This window comes from Micropterus salmoides, unplaced genomic scaffold (assembly GCF_014851395.1).
Source record: "Micropterus salmoides isolate LMB-PRFRI ecotype aquatic unplaced genomic scaffold, ASM1485139v1 Ms_hic_scaffold_17, whole genome shotgun sequence".
Taxonomy (NCBI): Eukaryota; Metazoa; Chordata; class Actinopteri; order Centrarchiformes; family Centrarchidae; genus Micropterus; species Micropterus salmoides.
Window position 1 is genome coordinate 3,756,273 of NW_024040817.1, and position 25,131 is coordinate 3,781,403.

At 42.2% G+C, this 25,131-nt stretch overlaps 1 protein-coding gene across 1 annotated transcript in view; it reads left to right on the forward strand.

Moving 5' to 3' along the window:
• Positions 1-25,131, forward strand: part of LOC119908149 (glutamate receptor ionotropic, kainate 5-like) — a 99,109-nt gene that overhangs the window by 55,529 nt on the left and 18,449 nt on the right. The window contains exons 12-16 of the mRNA XM_038725904.1: positions 9,750-9,863; positions 19,196-19,305; positions 20,181-20,354; positions 22,690-22,855; positions 24,747-24,972. Of these exons, the coding sequence (XP_038581832.1) occupies positions 9,750-9,863; positions 19,196-19,305; positions 20,181-20,354; positions 22,690-22,855; positions 24,747-24,972 (790 nt within the window). The remainder of the gene's footprint in view (positions 1-9,749; positions 9,864-19,195; positions 19,306-20,180; positions 20,355-22,689; positions 22,856-24,746; positions 24,973-25,131) is intronic.

Here is a 25,131-nt window from a genome sequence, read left to right on the forward strand (position 1 = left end):
CGGGCAATTCTCTGCACAGCTTTAATTGGACTCAACTTGACTTAAAATGAGCCACTTTCCCTGAGAAAACAACTAACGGGGGAAATTGGGCTTCAGCGGAGCCACTTAATACCTCCTCAGCATCTCTGTGTCTCTGCTGCTCAGGGCCGAGCAGCTTTCTAACGCTCCACCACTTTTATAATTGGCTGACTCTTGTGTTGCAGTTAACTGTCAGCGGCTCGGAGCCTGCTTCTCGCACCCCTCACCCCGCCCACAGCCACCTGTTGCCTTAAGAACTGACGCAGAACCGGTGTTAAAGCAAACACAATCACCGGAGAGTGTTCGTGTGTGTGTGTGTTCGCTTTGGCCAGACCCAATATGCAGCTTCAGTATGCTAAATCTTTTCTAAATCTTTGAACTTGATGATTGACTGAAATTCAGTTAATCTGTTGAAGTCTTTTCTGTGTCTTCTGACAGACACTAAGATATCTGAAGTTTAAACCAGGCAGTCTTCTAGTGTCTAAATAATATTCCTATAATGTTGTGACTAATTCGTCCCCCTTACCTCATCTCACCTGATCTCCTTTCTTCTGACATCAGGTTAAATAAGGAATTTTTAATGTCCATAGTTAGTTATAAAACACAGAGAAGCTACAGCAGGTGCGCTATTTAGTTGAAAAAATCCAATGCCCTAATTGCAGTTTAAACCAGCTGTGTTGTATGTTTTGGCAGGATATTAAGTTCATAATAATAATATTAGGGTACAACATGCCTCTTTCTTGTTTACACCTCGTCGTTCATTTGCACAAAGTCAGTGTGAACACGAACTGGACCAGAAGAATCATTTCTTCCATTGCTGAGGATATGGCTACGTGCATAGCCTACGGCGTAGGTACGCACGTAGACCCTACGCAGGAGTATAAACGGGCCTTTACGCTGTCGTTCTGTGGGAAACACTGCGGTAAATCAGACAGCTCGGTAGAAAAACATTCTTGTCTCAAATGTTTGTTCAACAGGTCTGCTAGTGTGACCTTATCACATTTCAGTTTGGCTAAGTAACGTTTCTTTTCTTCGACTGGCAGCTAAAGTTAATTACTTGTTATGGATCGCTTGCGGAAGTCTGCTGGAAGTTTGGGCCAGAGTAATGCACATGCGCAGTACTGTTTGTTTATGTTGTTACCGTTGAAAGCGTATAAAACTGTCTAAAACTATAATATAGTTAACGCTAATTCTAATGGTACCTTTGGTTTTTGCAAAAAGGGGCCACTTGAAATTGTAGTTGATACCAATGGTGGGTTTTTTTTGAAACACCCAAAAATATATTTTAAATGAATAAGCAAAATAGCAAAACTATAAAAAAAAAAAAAAAACACATTGTGCACTAGACTTGTGATCTCCAAAATTATAAATGTATTGTAGTCAGTGCAGATCCTCACAAATACATGTGTGTAAATCTAGTCCACATAATATAAAAACTGCACTGCTGTTTGTCACACTGGCTCCTGTCTAATACTGCGAATAACACACACACACACACACACACACACACACACACACACACACACACACACTAGGTGTTCGCTACACATAATGGCAATGATAATGGTGATGGTGGCTGATGATTGTGTGTGTGTTTCTGTGTGTTTTTTAGTGTGTGTGTGTCAGAAAGAGGAAATTGGAACACAAGCAGGCCATTAAGAGGCTAATCAACTGTCTTTTTTCTTACTAATTATACAGAGCTGTTTCAATTACACTGCGGGATTCCTCAGCATGAGCGCACACACACACACACACACACACAGGCCAGCAGGTATTCCCACACTTTTATATGTAACCAGGGACTCTTTATGTGTTTTATGCAAATATGTTAAAAATTACAAATGCTCTTCATCTCTCTCTTTCTCTCTCTCTCTGTTGCTTCTTTACCTCGATCTACCCTCTTGCTCCCACACAAACACACTCTCTCTCTCTCGCTTTCCATTTAGTGTTAACCTTGTCTCGCCCCTCACTGTTTTTTCTCATCTGAAATTTCAGAGGTGGAAGCTCATAAAACAACCACACACTTTCAAACATATTCAAACACACAGAGAGAGAGAGAGAGAGAGAGAGAGAGAGAGACTTTTGATGAGGCCCAAGAGTCTGATGAAAGTGGATGAAATTCGTTTAACAAGTGTCTACTCGTTAATCAATTAAGTGTTAATTAAGGAGCAGAGAGGTGTCTGGAGTCCAGATAAACGCTCCACTACGGATCCACTCTGAACTTAATGAGATTATCTTTCTACTTTAATTTCACTCTGCCATGTTTACCCAGCAAGGTTAAATCCACATTCAAGTGTGAAACTGGAAAAACACGTTGCTGGAAAAACAAATGCACTTTGATGTTTTCTCAGTTTAAATTGGCAGAAACGTGGCAGAACGTAGAGATTTTCTGTATGCATTCAGCGGCGGAGCGACACCAGCCACGCTAGCAGGGGAAATTGAGATACCATTATGATTTCCATTAAACTTTTCATTAAAAACACAACAAAGTAAAGTCCCAGTGTTGTGAGAATTGGATAATAATGAGAAATCTGCTGAAGAAAGAAGCTCTGCAACATGAACAAAATTTATCACCGGTACAAAATCTGAATGTTTATCTTAGTTGTTGTCATTTAATTCATATTCATTTTCTTAGTGGGCTAAGAAATGACAACTATTCTGATACATGGTCACTTCTGATAGTCATGGATGTTTTCATTCATCCATCCATCGTCAACAGGGGTACACCCTGGACAGGTCGCCAGTCCATCGCAGGGACACACATAGACGAACAACCAGTCACACTCACACCTGAGGACAATTTAGAGACACTAAGTAACTCCACTTTAATCTCGAGAAGCTGCAGTGTCTGTTCATTATTCACTGTAACATACATTCACATTTACAGGTAATTCTCTCTGCTCCGCCCGCCTGCCGTTCACCTGTCTTCTGCAGAGTTTTTCGTGCATGGTTAATTCCAAGTAACTTTTTAAAAACGATTCTTTGTGTGGTTCATCAATTGTGGTAAATGATCCGAACTCTCTTCCACTTCTGCCACACACACACACACACACACACACACTACTCCCACACATGCGCATTAATTATCCTGGTTTCATAATGTCTCTGCAAAGCTTCAGCAGTGAGATCCGGGTCTGCCCATCGAATGGGATCAGCCCTAGCACGACAGACGTGATATATAGAATATGGCTTCCGGCCTTCTACTTTATCCCAGTGATACCTCGTGAAATCCCCATCATGTAGTATTACACCTAATGTTGTTGTCAAAGTATGCAATAATGAACTAGATTGGCATATTGTAACATAAAACTACTCTTGGTGAATATAAATGACTGCTGTCGGCTCCATTTCCAAATTGATTTTATAGTATCTTAATGAAACACAAAATAATGAGGACATTTGTGGACTGCAATAACAAACTTTAACAGTCTACTTTGAACTCATTTTCTCATGCAGACATTTTATCACCACATTCATTGTTTCCTGCTCTTGCATTGGAGATGTTATTGCATAAATACGTCAAAAATAATGCTTCAGTGCCTACAGATCTGCAGAGTACAAGTTCTAAAAAAACACTGATTCAATAAAATCCTGAATGCTTGAGCAGCACCCAGGGATCAAGGTCCTCACACACCTGTAAAAGAAATAGTGGATGTGTAAATCCTATCCTAACCTGCAATCTGTCCAAGTCGTGATCATTTGAGGGAAACGATTATAAAAAGTCCCTCTCAGCACCAGTAGCATTTTCAAGTGTGCCCTAGCTTGAAATGGGACCAGTATGAGCTCCATGATTTACCCACTGAGCCCCAACAGGAACAAAAGCTCCTATCTGGCAGGTTTAATGCCATGCTGTCCGCTGAATAACAACTCATTGTTAACTTGTAATGCATTCAGTAACAACTGCGCCCTCAACAATGACTTCTGTACAATAAAAATCAATATTTCATTAAAAGCCTCAGAATCTCTGCTAAGAAGGTTCAAGCATTTGGAACAAAGGTGCTGCCTTTAATTGCGGTTCCTGTGGCTGAAAAATCAGGAGTTCAACTTTGTAATAAGAGTTGGCTGTTTAATCGGAGATGAGGCCGTCTCCTGATCAGTTCAGCGTGCCAGAGGATCAGTCAGAGCAGACAGTAATCATCATCTGCACATATGCTGCTGCAGAGACTATTAACCTTGAAAACGCATGGAAAAAAATAGTAAGTGTTCCATTTTGTGATGGTCCAGAAGGAGGCGCGGCTTTGAGATTGTGGAGCGCAGGGAAACACTGCAGGAGACCAACGCACGCCGGCCAAATCAAGGAGAGGATTACTAAGATGTTTATAAAGAAATCACACAGACCGCGAGCCTGGTTCCGAATCACACATCTCTGATTTGTGCAGTGATTCAAATTCATCCGGTGTTTGTGCTCGTTCTGTTTCCTCTGTTGGAAAAACAACTGACCAATCAGAGATTTTTTGCTGGGATCCATCTACAATGTTATCTTCCTGAGCCAGAGACAAAAATAAATTGACAGAATTGACAGAAAAATTGCCACACGCCTGGATGAGAAGAACAGGTTGTCGGGCTGAAAGACAGAGACCTCAGCAGAACCATGAAAAAGTAAGAATTATTAGGAAATTATGTTGATTTTTAAATCACCTCAAATCAAGGTTGCGGCCAGATTTTCTTTAAATGAAAGTCTAATCAGGTATCCATTCTTAATGCTCAGTAGCTTTAGTTCAAAGTCTGGGTGAATACTTCTTTCTGATTGGCCAGAGAGTGTGTGTGTGTTGAACCATGTAGTGAATGTAGTCTAAGCCACAGATATAAATGGAAATACTTGCTTTTAATGTGATTTTAATGAGTGCTTTCAAAAATAGACATGTTAACTGATTATATTTATCAACTACCAAAATACTGAGTGAGAAGATAAATCTAGATCAAATCAATATTTAGTCGAGGGGGTGTTTCCAGATGTGCTGTCCAAGCTCTTTTGAAGGAGCACAAAGAAACTGGCAACGCTGAGGACAGAAGACGCAGCGGTCGGCCAAGGACACTTACTGCAGCAGAAGAAAGACACATCACGCTTACTTCCCTTCACAATCAGAAGATGTCCAGCAAAGCCATCAGCTCAGAACTGCAAAAACACTGGGACCCTGGTCTACTGTCCAGAGAAGTCTGGTCAGAAGTGGCCTTCATGGAAGACTTGGGGCCAAAAAGCATCCGACATGGAAACAAGGCCAAACTACTCAACTGTGGATGAAAACAGAGGAGGAGGGTGGCAGAAAAATGGCAGCAGGTGCTCTGGACTGACCAAATGTGAAATATCTGGCTGCAGCAGAAGGCAGTTTGTTCGCCGAAGGGCTGGAGAGCGGTACAAGAATGAGTGTCTGCAGGCAGCAGTGAAGCATGGTGGGGGGCTGCATTTCTGCAAACGGAGGTGGAGTTTTGGTCAGAATTAATGGTCTCCTCAATGCTGAGAATTCCAGGCAGATATTTATTCATCATGCAGTACCATCAGGGAGGCATCTGTTTGGCCCCAAATTTATTCAGTTCAGTTCTTTATTGTCATTCAAAGATGTAAAACATGAAGGAATGAAATTTGTTTGCCGGGTCCAGCAGCGTACAGAAGAAATAACAAATTAAGATAGGTCCTATATAAAAACATTTAGATAATCTTAAGCATAACAAACCATAGTTAAAACCATGCGGCATCATTAAAGTGCAGGAGCAGCAATGTGAGAGCAGCGGGCTGGAGGAGCTCTAAGCCACAGAGTTCATAAACCTCCCAGCCTCTGGGGGAAAAGGTGCACGTTAGCCTCGGTGTTCTTGATTTTAGGCTGCCTTCTGCCAGAGGGGAGGGCGGTAAACAGTTTGTTCGCCGGGTGGGTGGAGTCCTTCATGATACCTGATGCCCTGCTTCTGCACCTGCTGACGTAGATGTCCTCTAGGGAAGGGAGGCTGTTATTTGTTGTTATTTACTCGTGGCAGCGCCTTCCTGTCAGCCGCAGAGCAGATTCCATACCAGACAGTGATGGAGGATGTCGGTGTTGTCTCCACGACACACCGGTAAAAACAGGTCGGGAAAGCAGGGTTGAGGCCGGCCCGCTTCAGCCTCCTCAAAAAGTACAGGCGTCGGTGGGCCTTCTTAATAATGCTGGCTGTGTTGGTGGCCCATGTGAGGTCACTGGAGATGTACAGGCCCAGATATTTAAAGGTGGAAATCATCTCCATAGTTACTCCATCAATGAAGAGGGGAGGAGGTGGGGTATGACCTCTCCTCCTAAAGTCCACAACCATCGCCTTAGTCTTTCCCACACTGATGCAGAGATTGTTTGCTCTGCACCAGACCACGAGTTCATCCACCTCCTGCCTGTACGCTGACTCGTCATTGGTAGATATCAGTCCAACCACAGCCGTGTCATCTGCAAACTTCACCATGTGGTTGCTCAGGTATTTTGCAGAGCAGTCATATGTGAGGAGAGCGAACAGAAGACGGCTGAAGACACATCCTCATGGGGAGCCGGTGTTGATGAGTTTCAATGTATTGTCTATTAAGAGATGGGCAAAGAAAGGATTGATTGGTTTTACCATATGTATTGGCTGCTATTGGCAACCAATGGCTGTATACACATTGAAGAAAATTAGCTAATTAACACACGTAAATGTCTAAAACATTTACACGTGTCGAATGACAAGACAAAAACAATTACAATCAAATGAAAGTTCTTCTTTTAGCAAGATAAAATTACACCACAGTAAATCACTGAAGAGATTTGCACAAAATCCCCACAGGACAGCGAAATGTAGACATTCAGTTTTTCTACCACACTTGCATTCCACTGATAGATTCTGATAACATGTTGTATTAACACATTTAGCCGCTTCTATAATTAGTATAGTATAGGCTAAGGAAGGAGGCCCACCGGCCCGGAGGTTGGCCAGCCATTGGGAATAGTCCCAATGCTCCAGATGGCCAGACCGCCACTGGACGCTGAGCTGGGAGGAAATGTTGGGATTTGTTGCAGGGAAAAAACATAAAGTTCCTTCGGGCATTGTGTTTCTCCCAAAATGTTTTCTGTTAATGCAAAATAGTTGAACATGAATGTAATTCACTGGAGGTTGTTCAGCTCATTACAGAATAAATTAGGAGCCATTAAGCAGTTGGGAACAGAATAAGAAATGAAATCCCTCTCCCTCTCTGGTCTCTGTGCAGTTTCAGTTACATTTTTATTCACTTTATTTACTTTGTTTGTTTGTGAATATAAAAACATATTTGGTCTTTTATCAGCTTAGACTGAATATTAGACTCCTCATTTTAAATAGACGTCCTTCTTGTTCCTTCAGTTACTGTGTCTGCTTTTGTTTTCTCAACCTGTACATATGGACGACTAACTCCACCTGACCCCTCCTTTCTTCTTCTGTCCTTTCTTTGTTTTGTTTCTCTTTCCTCTCTGACCTCCTCCAGCATTTCTCTCTTCTCCTGTTTTCTCGAGGTTGATTCTTTTTTTTTTTTTACCACCTCTCCCTCGTTTCCGGCTCGTCTTGTTTTTCTCACGCTCCGCCAGTCAACCTGAAAGTCTCTCTCTTCCATGATCTAATTCCCTCTCTTGTTTGCTCTTGTTTACTCCTTTTCCTCTGTCTTCTTCCTCCTCACCCTCTCCAACTACCTCCTCCTTCCTTCATCACAGCACTTCCCTTCCTCGTCCTCTTTCGGCTGTCAATTCAACCCGGTTTCATTTAAAGTCCAACAGAAATTAATTAGCCTTTTCTTGTGTCTGCTAAGCTACATATCTGCTCTATAAACCACCAAGAAATCTGTATTTTATATTCTTTGGTTTCATGATAGCATCCCTCGATTTGTATTAATTTGCTGGAATACCGTTCGATCTGTTGATGTAAATGGAGAGAGTGAAGCTAACTGCAGCTGCGGCATTTATTTGAACTGACACAAATAATGATGATGTGACAGAAATTTGTCTGTATAAACTGCCGTTCTGCTCTGTTCAACATCATCTCACTGCACTTCATTGAGTCTAGCACACTTACAGGCATTAAGGACAATTAATTACATGTTGAAAAGGCTTTTGTTGAAACAAATCAGAATCAGGTTTATTGCCAGGTACATTTTCACATACGAGGAATTTGCCTTGGTATGATTTGGTGCTTACAGCACACATAACATAAATATAGTAATATAAATATATGAAAAGTAAGGAGATCAAAAGTTTACAAAAAATATAAAAAGATACAATAATACTATAACACAATGCTGACAAGTATGTGCAAAAGTTGGCAAATACTAACATTAGTAATGGTTATTTAGTAAATTCCTCGTGATTAGCGTTCCTTAAGAGTTTAAAATAAAAGATGTTTTCAGATCTCTCAGCTCTGTAAAAGTAACATCGGTGGCTGAAATGTAAATGTCGTGGAAATTGTATATTGCTGGTGAGGGATTAAGCAAATAATTAACAACCAACAGTTGTCCATGAAGAATTTATTAATAAAAAGAGAACGACAGAGAAGTACTATAACAGAAAATCAGCTGCCGTCTAGGGCAGCTTCAGGCCTCGAGCAAAGTAGCATAATCATTTACACGGTCACGGTTTCTGTGTTTCTGTTGGGAACAGTAAGTAAGGAAAACACCAAAACAATCTCACAGCTCTGACCTAAACCCCAGTTAAATGTGGACAGACCAACATAAGGAGTATAGAGGAAGGAAAAGTTAAGGATAGAAACAATCAGGGCTTGACATTAACACCCGCCAAATACAGGGCAGCCACAGTCCCTCAGACCTGTAGACCGTCAGCCTCCCGCCTGTTTTTAACCTGATGGTATGATCTCTGTCATCACACGCGACTGGTCACATGCACACACACATCAACACAGCGTTCAGTCAGTGCGAGAGTGTGCGAGGCCGAGCAGTGTGGAGAAGAAATGCACAGGAGAAGAAGAGAAAGAGAAAAGGCAGGAGGAAAGTGCCCTTAAATGCTGTAAAATTACAGAGATCTTTATGATTAGAGAGATGCTGTCACATATCGTCATATCACAACGACCTTTCCAGAGTTGATTCTATGTTTTAATAAAAGTTGGCATGCCATGTATGTAAGCAGGAGATGCGTTTGTATGGGAATAATCGGGAAAATAAACCTGTATACTGGTTTTGTATCTCCAGTTACTCAGAGCTAGCAGAGTTTCATGGTGATAAACATAGATCCAGTCAGATGCAATGCAGATGCAAAACAAACAACCCAAAAGTGCACAAAAATGATATATGCCTACATAAAATTTAATCCTATTGCCTTAATTGTTGCTCTTTGTTGGTTTCTTTCTTTTTAGCCTAAGTGCTGTTATAAATAAAAAGGATTTAGACTGTGTTTCTGTTTAGTTTTCTTTTCAATTAATATTTCACATCCATGCAGCACTTTTATTATATACAATAAGAAGCTGCTCTTAATGTGTTTATCTTATTAGACTACATGTTTTCACAAAAAAAGGAGCTTTACACACAATCTTTAATTTCCCATCAACAAAACTGTGGCTACTAAAAATACTGTGTAGCTAGTAACTTTGGAAAAGTTGGCTAGTGAGCAAAAAAGTTAATGTCAAGCCCTGGAAACAATATATATCATAAGACATAACAATAATAGTCAAAGATTAAATGTAAGAGGAAGAATTTTCTGCCATAACAGTAAAAACCTTTGCTGTTGCTAAAATGACCTCCTGTCTCTTCCCCCTCTGTCTCTCTGTAGAAAGCGGACCTGGCAGTGGCCGGCTTCACGATCACCTCAGAGAGAGAGAAGGTGATCGATTTCTCCAAACCCTTCATGACTCTTGGGATCAGCATCCTCTACAGGGTTCATCTGGTAAATTCTGCACCCTTCATTGTTTTTAATTTATGACCTTGTAACAGATTTTACACATCAAGCTGCTAGTCACGGCTGCTACTAGCTGTGAAAACAGCTGAATAATGAAGCCTAGTGCATTGGTGAAAATAGCTCTACTGTATTTTATGTTGTTGACTTGGGTTCATAAGTCGGGGGGGCGGGACAAAATGGGCATAATGGGGGATTTATGAAGACATAAATCTTTAAAAATGCTCATTTAATCAAACAGCTGCTCACTGTAGTTTTTATCTAACAAACAGGAGGATATCGTGCATTTGTTGGGGACTATTTTCAGTGAATCCTCTAGTGCAGTAGTCGGCAATAGGCAGCAATAATATCTGGCAGCCAGATTGCTTTGATAGCAGAAAAATAAAAAATAAATAAAAATGAATAAATTGATAGCGGCTGATGCTGAAAAAGACAGAAACAGTTACTCACATAATCACTTCCTCTTAAGTGATTGTGCCTCCAAAATAAAAGCGCAAGAACGTTTTTTGAAGCAATGCTTCATGTTGAGTTCATTGAGAGGTTTTACTTTGAAAAGTTCTGAAGGACATTCGAAAGAGTCTCTGGCTTACTTGACGCACCTCTGAAAAAGTCATCCGTAAACGTGTCCATAGTTTTAGGAATGCAGATCAAACGACAGGACGCATATGCACTGCGGCACATGCTTTATTGTGAGCATGTGAAAAACTGTAATTTGTTTAACAAGGGAGAAATAAAACAGTCCGCAAGATTTTGGGATCGATCTTACAACTCCTCCAACGGGAGTCCTGCACTCTACTCAGCTAAACGTGCACATGAGTTTCCAAGGGTTTGAAATAATTTGACTGAAATAATGTTCTGGCCCGCCGCGTAACGGCTTGAAGAAAATTTGGCCCGATGTCAGACTTATTTGCCGACCCCTGCTCTAGTGAGTATTTTGGTGGAGCTCTATGGCTCAGAGGAAGAAGAAACATCAGGCTGTGAGATACAATACTTGTTTTGCTGGCCGCACACTTTAAGAAAAGTGGGACGATATTGGCTCTGATTCGCCCTCCAACCATCGCGTAGGCATTCCTGAACCGAGGCTGGTCTGGACCGATTATTGGCCCAAATGATCCTGTACTGTGAAGTGTACCGATTTCAAATCGGGGACCGAAACCAATTACGATTCCATATCAGGGTCCCTCTGATCAGAAACCCAAAACAGCCAATGAGATGTGAGTTTACAGGGAAGCGTCACAAGCATGTTGTGTATTTGCTTGCGGTATAAAATGTCATTACCACGCTGATTCAGACTCAGCCTCGAGTTCTACAGCTGCAGTTTTATATTCTGTTTTTTTGTTTTCCTTTACAAAACATAGCACACACAAGTGCAACCAACTGACGACGACATGCCAAAGTTACGATTTTACGACCAATAACTGAAGGACATAAAGACGTGTGTTGGACCAGAATCGCTTACCACCTTTAAACCGTAATAACCTGCTGCAAAATCTACTTTTTCTGTTGAGGACTCTCTCTCTCTCTCTCTCTCTCCGTCTGGCCGATGATTTGATGAATTCAGAGTGAAAACGCTGCACTCACAACAGCAGCCGCCTCCTCAGCAGGAGCTCCGCTGCTGGAGGCAACAACAGTCGCCGAATGCACAGGTCACACAGTCAAACTGTGAGTTCAGGACGAAGCAACAGCAAATGTTCCTGCGACCAGAGAGATCACACAGGGGGAGAAGGGCTGGGAGAGCTGATAAAAGCAGAGCTGAGGACACAGATAGAGGGCATGTTTCTTCTTCTCCTTTTTCTGAAGAGGAGAGGGGATAGGCTTCAGTTGGAGGGGAGATGACAGGAGTTGCTGCTTGAAAATATGAGTTTTTCAGCCTCTGAGGGAGACTCTGCCTCCCTGACTGGAATTTGAAACATGGACTTCCTGTGAGTCTGGCAGAGGCCTCCTCAGGATGGAAATTTGGGTGAACGAACGGCAACCAGGCCAGCAGCACCTTTTTTTTTATTTGCAAAGCCGACAACTCTGTTTCCTGTAAATACAGAATACATTTTTTCTGCTTCCAGAGGAAAAGGTGGTGAAATTCTGCACAGTTAATGCTTTTTTACTCTGTTGTGTGTTGTATATGTACAGTAGTTATCACTTTCAGTGAATGCTACTTGAATAAATAAATACAGTTAGTGTTTAGCTAGTGTGAAGCTTTGTGAAGCTGCTGTAGAATCTCTTCCTCTCTGGGGTCATTACTGCATCCACCTTTTATACAGGTTTTCTGTTGTGAGTCCGTAACATGAACCGTCTACATCAGGTTGGCTTAAGCCATGCAGAGAACAAGTAAAGGATCATTGAGATAATCAGCTTGTGGATTTGGTACCATTCTCAAGATCCACATCCATCCAACATGATGAATATAGCAGCAGTCTTTGGGATGAGCCAGCAGCTTCTTAGAGACCAATTCTGATCATTTATAGTTAGGGGCTGAAATGTTTAGCAGTTATAAGTCCTTTTTAATTCTACATCTCACTGCTAAGTTTTTGTTTAAAAACGTCTCCGTACGTTTTCGCCTGCACGAGCCGGTTTAAACAGGAAGCAGATTGTCTATTCTGCAGAAGATTTTGCGAAAGAAGAAAGTAATACTACAAACAAATAAACCACACCAGAATTGTTTTTTGCATGGACCGACAGCGAGGTGGAACTGTTACTGTCCAAGCGACTGTGGCGGCAAAAAACAGACTGGGAGTCACCGCAACAAAAAAAAATACGACAGCAAGTGTTATTTACACAATACAAAGCATTTTACTAGAAATACCAAAACTAAAAAGACTGTAAGTAGCATCCTGTTTTTTCTTTGCATGACCGATAAGAGCCAATCAGGAAGCTGGATGTGAGTGTCTGCGTCATCTTTCTAAAACGCTACCCCAGAGTTTTAAAACGAAAACAGGGTCCGTTTTAAGTCTCCGGGTCCGCTGTTTTTGTCTGGACGGGAGGTGCAAACCTAGTAAAAGGTCTCACAGGTGTCAGTTACACTGGGGACGCTGGGGACGCTGGAGACGCTGGGGACGCTGGGGACGCTGGAGACATGTCCCCACCACTTTTTTAAAGCATGATTTGTTAAATTTCTAAAATATAGCTTGCGGTTAAGTAACAAATTAAAATGCCTTTAGAAAGTTTTATGTTTGTGCATTAAGAAAACATGCAATATACTTAAAATATAGAAGAAACCAATTTTTTTTGCATTGTTCAAAAAAAGTAACTCAAGCTTAAAAAAAACAAACAAGCTGCTGATTATAAAATGACCCAAAAACGTGCAGCACCAATCAGTAACTGTAACAACTTCTGGACACAGTTTCTTTTTGGCAAAGTTTTCTGTTCTCTCCCTGTGAACATGACAAAAGAGGAGGGAAGACTAAATCATGCCTGCGTATGTGTTGCCTCAGCAGGGACGATGATACATGAGAAAAGTTGATATACAGGAGAAACAGATCTGAAAGCAGCACAGAATGCCTTAGATTCTGTTATATTGATATATATTAAAATGTCACCTGCCACCTGACTTTTGAGTTTCCTTTTACATAAATAAAAACATTTCCACCATAAATTAGTTCAGAAACGTTCACCAGAATGCGGGAAATTCAGGGTTTAAAGATGTAACTTTCTGTGATTTCTCGCGAGCGAAGTGTCTCTTCACGCCCCCACCGCTTTCCAACACAGTGACGCCCTTGAAAGATCTGCGTGTTTAAACGAAAAGCAGTGCGGATGGAGCCTAAGTCCTTAAATGTGGCAACTTGTGTTAATAAACCATTTAATTGTCGTTAAAACGTAATGATGCGTCTCCTATGAAGGCAGACTGATGACGTGCTGCACTGTCGCCGCCTGCAGATACTGTACATCTGCAGCTCATCCGTATTCACCTCCACCACCTGTCCTGCATGTTTGATCCAGTCCACCGTTGGCGCCTCAGAGTATTGACTCAGTGATCAGTCAGCTGTTTAATGTGTGTACAGCCGAGGCCGTCCTCACACAGAAACGTCCCAACTTCATTTCTTAAGTGTTTGTTTAAGGATTAAGTTGACTGTGAGCACGTTTGTTCTCACAGTAACGGCCTGTAGCGGCGATTTACAGGCTCACACCGCAGAGCTGACAAGCAGTCAGAGATCTGTCGTCTCCATCAGGAGGAGAACTTTCCTGGTCCAGTCTGAGTTGGGGGATTTGAACCGAGGCACCATTAATTCACTCCACTGAACACCAGGCTGCTGTTATCAAGCGAACCACTGGTGACCATTATACACAGTAGATAGACTGGCTAACAGGCCATGCTGATGACACACACACACACACACAGGACCATGGCTTCCTGTTGACCCCCCTTTCCCTCATTTGATTTTCAATTAAATTTGCATAATAGTAAGTGTTGAGTTTTTTCTTGGCAGGTGCCAGAGGTGGAAGATGTTTTACTTAAGTAAAACTAGTAACACCACAGTTTAAAATACTCTGTTACAAGTAAAAGTCCTGCATTTAAAATCTTTCTGAAGTACTACTCAGGAACAATAAACAATACAATGGTGTTTGAAAGTATGAGGAGCTTTGTGCACAATGTAAAACACACACACATCATCTATCTGAATAGCTTGCGAGCACACTTAAAGATGGTAATCTTTTTAATTGCTCAAGCTGTTGACTTATGCACACGCATTAGGGAAGTGCCATCATGTTTATCAGTGTTCTTGCCCCCTGGTGTTGAACAGTGTAAATTTATGTCTGCAGTTGCTCCCAATTCATTAGTACTCAATATATTATCACACTGCTATTCACTGCATCTGAGGCACAACAATTTATTACAGCTCGTACAAGGAGCTCTGACATCATCGCCAAGGAGATACCAGCAGGAGAGGAAATGACATCGTTACTATTTAGAAAAATGTGTCACGCTCCTGTGCACAAAGTTTATGATCTTTAATAGAAACCTAGACAAATGGTGATTACACAATTTGTTTGACACAAAAGACATAAAGGATCAATAATATTACTGTTAAATATATTTTAAAGCATATTTCTATCGCATATCTCCAAAATGTAAACTCCGATGTTTTTTTCATATAAACCCAATTATTCATTACGTTTCTTTGAAAAAGTAATCACATTACTTCACTAATTCCTCAAAACAGTAGTACTTAGTTACTGCTTTCCTTACTCACCACAGCTCCATCAAACAGCTCCAAATCCTTTTCAACCAGGTCACATACATTACCTCATTTAGCTGATGCTTTTATCCAAAGCGACTTACAATTGCTGTATGTCAGAGGTCGTACACATCTGGAGCAATTGGGGCTAACTGTGTTGCTCAGGGACACATTGGTGGGTGTGTCGCAGTGGGAATCGAACCCAGATCTCCCACACCAAAGTTACTGGCCACAATAAAAGGCCACTTGAAAATGTGCAGTTCCATCACGCAGCACAGCGCCACAGATGTCACAAGTTTTGAGGGAGCGTGCAGTCGGCATGCTGACTGCAGGAATGTCCAACAGAGCTGTTGCCCGTGAATTGAATGTTCATTTCTCTACCATAAGCCGTAACGGCGTTTCAGAGAATTTGGCAGTACATCCAACCAGCCTCACACCCACAGACCACGTGTAACCACACCAGCCCGGGACCTCCAAATCCAGCATCTTCACCTCCAAGATGGTCTTTTTTGAGAGCAGTAGGCCTTTTGTGTACATGGAGAAAGTGCAAAAACAAAAGTTTCACAGAGCAAGTCACAAAGTGCTGTACAGAAGTAAAATAATAAAACCACATATGTATATTAAGAGATATCCCATAATACAAAAAGAACATAACTGGTTTGAAGAGTGGGCTAGTGGTGGCATACGGGTGAAGCAAGTCTGAGATGTACCCAGGTGCTGGACCACGGGCTCTACCTTTATGTACAAATGAGCACCTTAAACTGAATCCTGAACCTGTGAGCCAGCCGGGCCTCATAAGCCAACATCAGTGTTGGACCTCACTGATGCTCTGGTGGCTGAATGGGAGCAAATCCCTGCAGCAGGTTCAACATCTGCTGGAAAGACTGAAACCAGAAGGCTGATAGAGCCGCACATTAAGGAACACGGGTTAAAAATATAAAGTCTAACTGTCACATAAGGGTTTGGGTGTCCACATACTTTTGGCCAAATAGTGAACTTTACTTTACCGCCCTGCAGTCAGAACTTTAAGGCTGAGACTACAGAAAGGAAAGCTCTTGAAAGTGAGTGTAATGAGTTTGGATGACCGACAGCTTGCCTGACACACGTCTGTCCTGTCCTGATGCTGTAAACCTCCTACGGTTTAAGAAAGCTCTGCGGTTTGTGGCCATCTGACCTGCGTCTGTTATTTATCAAGCACAAACTTAGCGTGACCTCCTGCACAGCAAACAAACTCAGCAAATACAGCGTCAGAGGACATTAGGTTTTTGCAGTTTGAGTTAAATAACTGTTTAATGTTCCTCCGCTCCTTTCTTGTTCAGACCAAAAAGAAACCTCTACAGAACAAATTAATCTGTCACAGTAAACATGAAGAAACGTTGTGTTTTCAGTGGTTCCATATCAGTGCTGTAAGTTTATTGAGGGCATCTGTGTGAGCCGGCGCAGAAATTAAACTAAAGTTTGAGTGAATATAAATGTTAGAAACTTAAAATTACCTTCGTTGTTGTTCAGTAATTGGGAGGAAATGGAATGGCAACTTAACTGAATGATGCCAATATTCGACTTTACTGGAGTGTGTGTAGTGTGTTTTAGCCCACTCACTGTAAATGACACTACTGTTTATTAGATTCAAACTGTGCTCGTGTCAGACTTCTGATAGAAACCATTCAAGATTTCCCCAAATAGAAATTTAAATGAAAAAATTAGATCAGAAAATTCCAGCTATAGTGAGGTAAGGTAAGTTTATTAGTCATTATTATTATTAGCACAAGGCTGCATAACGAAACGAAATTTGTATTTCCTTCATGCCATACACACTACACATAATTAAGTGCTGGCCTATATTAAAATATGGTAACATCTAAACTTAAACAAAACAATATATACAGTTATTTATATATATTGGTGGTGATGGAGTAATGGATGAGGCACATGACTTTTTGTTGCTCCAGAGGCGTGCGACCTCTGACATGTATAGCAATTGTAAGATGCTTTGGATGAAAGCGTCAGCTAAATGAATAAATGTAAATATAGGACACTCAAATATATTTGCGTACATGTATACACCCCAAACATTCCACAGTGCATTTTTTTAATTTGCTTATGGGGTGAATGTAAACAGCAGCAACCAGATGATGATATGAAAGTTTCATCTTCACAAAAAACAGTCTGACATTTCCACTTCCTCTCATCTTGCCGGAGTCTCGCACTGCGAGCTGGGAACATGGACCACCTGCCGAGTGCTTGATCCGGGACGTTGATGTGGCAGGTCTATGTAAAGATGGGAACTACTGTCTCTTAATTGACCCTTCACTAAGCAACTGCGCTCCATTGACTCTAATGCAAAAGGATCTGGTCAAACGCTGTTCCTGGGGCACTTGTAATAGTTACAGTCGCTACCCAGAGAGGCTGAAAGGAGAAGTAAGATTTATACTTTCCAAAACCTGAAACAAATCCAGAAACATGTCGGCTGTGGATTGTTCCTAGTGTGATGTTAGTTAGCTAACGCTAGCTAACTTCCTACTGAATGCAACGTAATAAAGTCCTGCTGTTCTGCTTTTTAATGATTGTAATAATGAATAGAGGCCGACCAGCTGTACAGGAACAGTGTTGATCGTCCATGTCCTTGTCTTTCCTCTCAGTCATCGGGGGATGCGGTGGTTCACTTGTACTGTGTGATCTGTAGGCTTTAGCTTCTATCTTTCATTTTTTTCATGTCCATTTGAGTCCGTTTTACAGCCTTCAAATGTAAAATGCAACTGCAAAACTGTCTGCTTCTTTCTGAGATCGCTTTTTCCAACACATTTGACAATATTTCTCCAGGGAGTGCAGCGATAGACAGTGGAAGCGACGAGTAACTAAGGAGGGCGGGGCTTAGCGAAGGGTCAATTCCGTTGCTTGGTCAACTTGAGTCCCATTTTGTCCAGACCGGCTCTTTGGGAGCAGAATTAAGTCCAAGCTGGGCCAGCATGGCCTGGCTCTCTTTCCTCTCCTCTCTAGTGTCAGGTCCGGTTTTTTTGGGCTGGGTGGGTCGTGGTCTGCTGCTCTTTAATCCAAAAACCCCGCCTTCATCTTCCAATGAGTGTATGACTGCTTATGTCAGAGGTAATGCATGTTTTGGCAATAAAGCCGGAAAAAAAATAAAGGTATAGCGAAGTTTGAAGGAGCTACCGGCTGCTGCTTCTCCGAGAGCTGCCGGTAGGTGGGAAGGTTGGACAGTTCTGCAGGAGATAATTAGGCCATGTTTTGAATTTTGAAAAAAATTAGACAAATAAATCAAGTGAACTTGATGTCGAAAATGACAAGATGAAAAACAGCTCAAAAACAGCCGAGTCCCATCAGATGTGAGGCCTTGGCCGGCCTCGCTTGGTGTTTTTTAAATGAGCCAAAATGGGGGGGGAAAGCAGAAACAGAGTTGATTGGGCTCCATTACAGCTCCAGTCATCTGCTGTAATTGGGTCCAATCTGGGAGTTCCTCAACTCTCCTCACTGCCAAATCCTTTTCAGCGGACAGAGGGGGGGTCAGAGGCGACATAAGCAGCAGGGAGGGGAAGTGATGAAAGGGGCCGTCGTTATCGCTTGAAAAGCCTGTAACTGCAATTTGCAGATTTATCTTGTTCTGTTTGAATTGCGGGTTTACATGCTGAGAAAATGTGACGAGCTGAAGGGGCGAAAACAGGAAACAATAGAATTCCAGGAGTGTGATTTTTTTCTGAATCGCGTGGCTGTCGACCTGAAAGCGAGGGCTGTGTTCCTGATCCTCAGACGTTGACAGCTTTCTGAGCGCTGTGGCCGACAGACGGTCGTTATCACGTCTCACTGCTGCCAGACGGAGGCATCAGAACTTCCACTGGTGTTTATGTTTTTCCACGTCAATTTAAAGTTCATGTGGTTGCGTGAAATTGTGATGCCACTCAGTATAAAACACATGCAGAACTCTTCAGCATTAGAAAGATTAAACTTCAGAAATTAAGAACTACTAGTTGATCATTTTCTGTCACACTAAGTGGGACGTTTGCACTTTTTATGCAGCTGCGTAACACTGGACAGTAGAAAGTACAGGTGTGAATGTGGCCAAATGTAGACGGACACTTTAAACATTTCTAATTCTCATGGAAACAAAATGAACTGAGGGATTTTGTTTGTGAGTTTCAGGGTCGTAAACCGGGTTACTTCTCCTTCCTGGATCCCTTCTCCCCGGCTGTCTGGCTCTTCATGCTGTTGGCCTACCTCGCCGTCAGCTGCGTCCTCTTCCTCGCCGCCAGGTAACTCACCTGCGGCTGTTTGTGTGTGTGTGTCTATCACCTATAAATAAAAGCTAATCACAGTTTTGATTTTTTGTTTTCATATGTGTCCCGAGGGTTGGAGGAGAGGTTGTGGGTTTGTCTGTGGAACAAGACAAAACAACATGACTGTCTTGTTTCTTTCTGTTGTTGTTTTTTAGTCTTTGTGTCTGCCTCTCTGCTGAATTCCTCTCTGTCACTCACCCTTTTCTGTTTCTTATCTGAACTCTGAGTCAAGCTGAGTCTCAGCTGTATTACATGGAAACACTTTTTAAAAACTTCCTCTTACAAAATCATTTTAATACAAGGTGTACTCGGTAGTAAAAGTGCTTTGTAAGAGCCCCTCACATAGTGCAGCCAATTTACTAATGAATGTGTTTCACTGTTATTTGAAGAATTGAATTTAAATTAGAATTATTATGGCGTCTCAGTGGAAGGAGCTCCCTAGCCATGTTTCCATCTACTTGTCATGCGAAGTTAAAGCGGACTTGACGCAAAAATGTGAGAAATGTGAAATAGCTGCTTCGGAGCGAATAAACACTTATAAAGACATCTGAGTTCCAAACCAGAAACAAAACCAGTCGCATGAACCTGATGGCCACTGATGTTAGAAAAAAACGTAGAGAAACTTATTCGACTAAAGTGTTTCCATCTCCCATTAGCATTAGCTCTTTTTCGACAAAGGCAAAAACCACGTCAAAGCAAGCGTGAAAACTTTTTTGCGAAATTAAAAATTTCTTTTCAACCTTCTCTAACGCAACCGTGTAACTTCTGTACCGTGTCAGTGTTGGTGAAAGCTCGACTCAGAGGCTTCTTCTGACTTTTGTAACAGAGTTTTTCTCCCTCCCCCCCTTCAGGCTCAGCCCCTATGAGTGGTATAACCCTCACCCGTGCCTGCGGGAGCGGCGGGACGTCCTGGAGAACCAGTACACGTTGGGGAACAGTCTGTGGTTCCCAGTGGGCGGCTTCATGCAGCAGGGATCAGAGATCATGCCCCGGGCTCTGTCCACCCGCTGCGTCAGCGGAGTCTGGTTGGTACCGAGGAGGTGTGGGTGGGGTGTTATGGAAAGGGAGGATTAAATAACACCAGCCTGGAAACCTGGTATCCCCAAATCCTTCAATCTGATGAGGGTTTTACGTTTATTTCAGCTTCAGAGAATAAACGCGCCGAATCAAGCAGCAGATGAAGCTTTTTTGGTCTCCTTCACTCATCAGCTTTCTTGATTGCTGCTCACTATATATCTCGCTTTTCAGACTCAGTATAATTGCTTTTAACATCAGGAAAGAGTACATAACAAACATTTTTATTTCTTCCCCTTTAACCTCAGAGAGATCAAACAGGTTAAATCGCTTCTCAAAACATTCAAGCTTTTGGGAATATTTCATGTTTTTTCATTTTCTACTTTTAATATTTTGTGGTCCCTGCGTTTTATCATTACATTTCTTCATTTAACTTGTATTTGCTTTCATCTTTAATATTTTTCCTACCTTTTCCGTGGAAAGCACTTTGTAACTCCTCACGTGCCTCCGTTGGCGTTCTGAAATCTGTAGTTCTTCGGGAAGCTTCTGGTGTCCGTATATTTACTTTTTACAAACACAAAGTACACAGTAGACAGGAATGCAAACAAATGTATATCCCCCCTCTGTCCCCTCTGTCCAGCCCTCCCTCCTCAGGAACATTAGCTGAAGGTGAACAGATGGGAAACTGATGAAGTCAGATTCTCTTCTCGTGTAGTTTCCGCTCCTCTCATGTCCTCCGTCCTAATCCACCCAGCATCTGACCCTCATTTTTCCGCACAAACAGATTTTGCAGCAGCTCATAAATATGATAAACTGTGTGAAGCATTGTTCAGAGAGCTTTGCTTGGGTTGGATGGCTTTTGGTTGTGGGTTTTCAAAGTGTATTTTTGGTAAAGCTTTATTTCTTTGGGTCTGTTGTTTCCTAATCATGTCCTTATATATTCCAAAGACGTCTCCTGCAAAGAACTAGATTATATCCATATTAAAACTTTCTTTATTCATTTATCATTGGATATGTTAAATTAAATTTTTTGCATATTCAGGTGACCTCTATCTCTTTCATAATTAGTATAATTACTTCTCAGGAAATTATGGAAATCTAATCTTCTTTTGTTATTGTTGTTGTTACTGGTTAATTGGTGACTAAATTGCCCTGTGGGTGTGATTGTGAGTGTGAATGGTTGTTTTGTGTCAGCCCTGTGATGAACTGGCAGCCTGTCCGAGGTGTACGCCTCCTCTCGCTCGGTGTCCAGCCCCCCCGGCGACCCTGCCCGCGATAAGCGGTTACAGGAATAAGAGAGAGTGGATGGATGTTTTGTCAGTGGCCAGCGACATGTGTGCACAAGTGTTACCATCTGTCTACACGACAAGCTCATGTTTACACCGTGATGAGCTATCATTACCTCGTCTACCACAAATATTCCCTTCAACAAGAAGAATATTCAAACCAAACCTCCGACCTCCTGCTGGTGGTGGAGAATGAAATTACGATTACTCTCCCAACTTGTGTTCTTCCTTCCTCATTCCCAGTAACTGCTGTCAGACAGATGGTGGAGTGATGCTGGAAGGACTGGAGGGGCCATCAGCATCTCTTCTCTGACAGCTCTCAGCCTCGCCGGGCACTTAGCCCCATAAAAACTCATGACGGCTGTGGCACAAACTGCAACATGCTGAGTTCTGTCTGTCTGTTTATCTGCCTGTCTGACTGACATGTTGGCTGAGAAGCTGGTGGGGCTGAAGAGGTCAAACTCCAGCAACACTCGTAGTGTGAAGAACTGCTTTTTACCACTTTATTTTATTTTTTTTACCTCCTGTTGATCTGCACACGTTCCTGTTTGTGTTGTCTTTTTTTATTAGTTACACAAATGACATTAGCTCCAAGCACACTGTTGCTTTTCATACTGGTGCATTTATTTAGATCTGTGCATCATACATGTCTAGTTCCTGGACGTTAATCGCACCTTTCCACCAATCACAATCAAGAATTTTCTCACTCTCCTCACCTCTATTCTCAGCATCCTCTCTCCATCTTTTGCTCCTCCTCCCTCCATCTCTCTCTCTCTCTCTCAAACCTCTCCTCCCGTCCTAATTCCCTTGCTCATCACTTCCGTCTCATTTCCTCTGCGGTGGAGGTGTCCTGCTCCTCTCTGCTGCGGCCGGGGTTCATGTTTAGGTTGATGATTTTTAACTAACAATCCTGACGTTTCCTGCAGTGCTCTCCATCTGTCCCTCTCCTGCCTTCTACTCACAGCTCTTAATGAAAAGGGGGGGAAAAACACAGGGATGGTTTGAAAGTTTTTCAGGGTAAATAAAGGTTAAAGCTGTTTCTTTTCTCTGGTCCTCTCAGGTGGGCGTTCACCCTCATCATCATCTCGTCCTACACGGCCAACCTGGCCGCGTTCCTGACCGTCCAGAGGATGGAGGTTCCCATCGAGTCTCCAGACGATCTGGCCGATCAAACCAACATCCAGTATGGGACCATCCACGGAGGATCCACCATGACCTTCTTCATGGTGAGACAAATTTTAGATTTACTTTTTTGGTTTACTTTAGCGGTTGTGTTTTTAACGAATCATCAGCAGTTCTGACAGTGAAATAATCATTTGTCATTTATAACAAAACAACGTAAAAACAATGTAAAGACCAGTGTTGGGCATGTGATATTTCAGTTTTTCTTTTTTAATACATTTGCAAAAATTTCTACATTTCTGTTTTTTTCTGTCAAGATGGGGTGCTGAGTGTACATTACTGAGAAATAAAATGAACTTTTTTGATTTTTGGAAAATGGCTGCAATGAAACAAAGAGTGAAAAATTTAAAGGGGTCTGAATACTTTCCGTACCCACTGTACGTTACTATATTACTTTCCAGTGTTTCCCACAGAATAACAGCGGGGGGGGGGGGTATTCTAACTTTGGACAGGTTTGTGCAGCGGTGTTCACGAGAGAGAGGGAGAGAGAAACAGGCCAGGAGGTGCTGCACGAATATATGCTCCTCAGTACGGCATTTTAATCAAAAATGATTTTAAATACGCCTAGTAAAAATTTGGAAAATCAATATGTGGCGCGTCCCCGTTGATGATTATCCAAATTATAGGCTAATTATGGGAAACACTGCTTTCCCTACCACCCCCTTCACCCCCAAACAAAGCGTCTCTCCCCCGACTTTTTAACTAACATCATATCCATATCAGCAGCAGGAGTGTGGTTCTTACAGAGCATATAGCCTGGGCCTGACGTTTCTTTACACCACCAGCTGAAATAAAAAAATAAAGCAAGTAAATCCCGACTTTTAAACAGCGGTTTTACTGCACATGTAGTTTATAAGAGCAGTATTCAGTAGTTACAAAACGTTAACGCCACTCTCTCCCGACGAGTCCAAGCATCAGTGGCAGCAGCTGCCGGAGTTTCTTTCTGTGAGTTCCACGTCGCTGTGCTGCTTCAGCAGATGCTTCAATAAATCAGATGTAGAAATGTTCGTGGTTGAAAGCTTTTTGCTGGTCACACAGAGTTTACAACAGACGACAATGTTCTTTGCATCTTAGACTGTGACACAATAATGGCAGTAGCTGCTTACAGCTGTGGACAGAACGCCTCTCCCCCTCGTTTTACATTCTTCATTTAGTGTTTGGCTCTCAGCGGACAAGAACAACAAAGTCCGGTCCCGCTGAGCTGTCGTGGATTTACATCAAAGATGTTCAGTAACAGTAACGCAGCGTTACTTGCCTTATTAACTAGTAATAATATTACCGTTTTAGAAAAGTAATTAGTTACACTACTTAGTAATATATTTTAATACTAACAATGGTGAAGACATCCCCTTGGGCTCAGGAAAACTATGACTCCCATTGGAAGTCGATTTTTGTAGACTAAACTTAAACTTCATTTTACATTATACAGTGTAACAGTACAATTCATTTAATATTTACTGGGAAAACAATCAATAATGAAAAGAATGCGTCTTATACAGATGCATATGGCACCCTTTAGAGTCTGTATGAGATGCACAGGGCTGCCAGAAAGCCTTCAGGGCGTCAGGTGAGAATACAGTGCGAGAAAGAGCGGCGGTTCAAACAAACAGGACTTTGACCCAGGAGACGTGGTTTGAGTCCCGTGTGAAACCAAATGTCAACATGAACTTCTCGTGTGTGTCACACTCCAGAGTAATATCAGTCAAACTGGGGTTATTTTATGTATTTATCCTGTAAATCAGTATCTGCTGCTGAACTGGCAGTGTGTTTTCATTTAAAGTGTAATAAGCCCGTCCAGACGTAAGTTAAGTCATGATCTCGCAGACCCCCCCCTCCTCAGTGTGACATGAAACTCACTGTTTTGGATGGCCTTAACTGAACCTATAGAAGAGGTGGAATAAATACCCACCCCGTCTCCACCCCTCTCTCCTCCAGAACTCGCGGTACCAGACGTACCAGCGGATGTGGAACTACATGTACTCCAAGCAGCCCAGTGTGTTCGTGAAGAGCACAGAGGAAGGCATCGCCCGCGTCCTCAACTCCAAGTACGCCTTCCTGATGGAGAGCACCATGAACGAGTACTACCGCAGCCTCAACTGCAACCTCACGCAGATCGGAGGACTGCTGGACACCAAAGGATACGGCATCGGCATGCCTCTGGGTGAGTGGAGGAGGAGCCGGCTTATGATGTCTCTGCCACATACAATAAGACAAGTTTAGACAGTTCAGAGAGGAAGGAAAGCGAAATGGAAGCTTTGGAAGTCAAACTTCAGCGACAGTGTCACAAAAGGCTGATCGGAGAACACTTGAACTGGTTGAA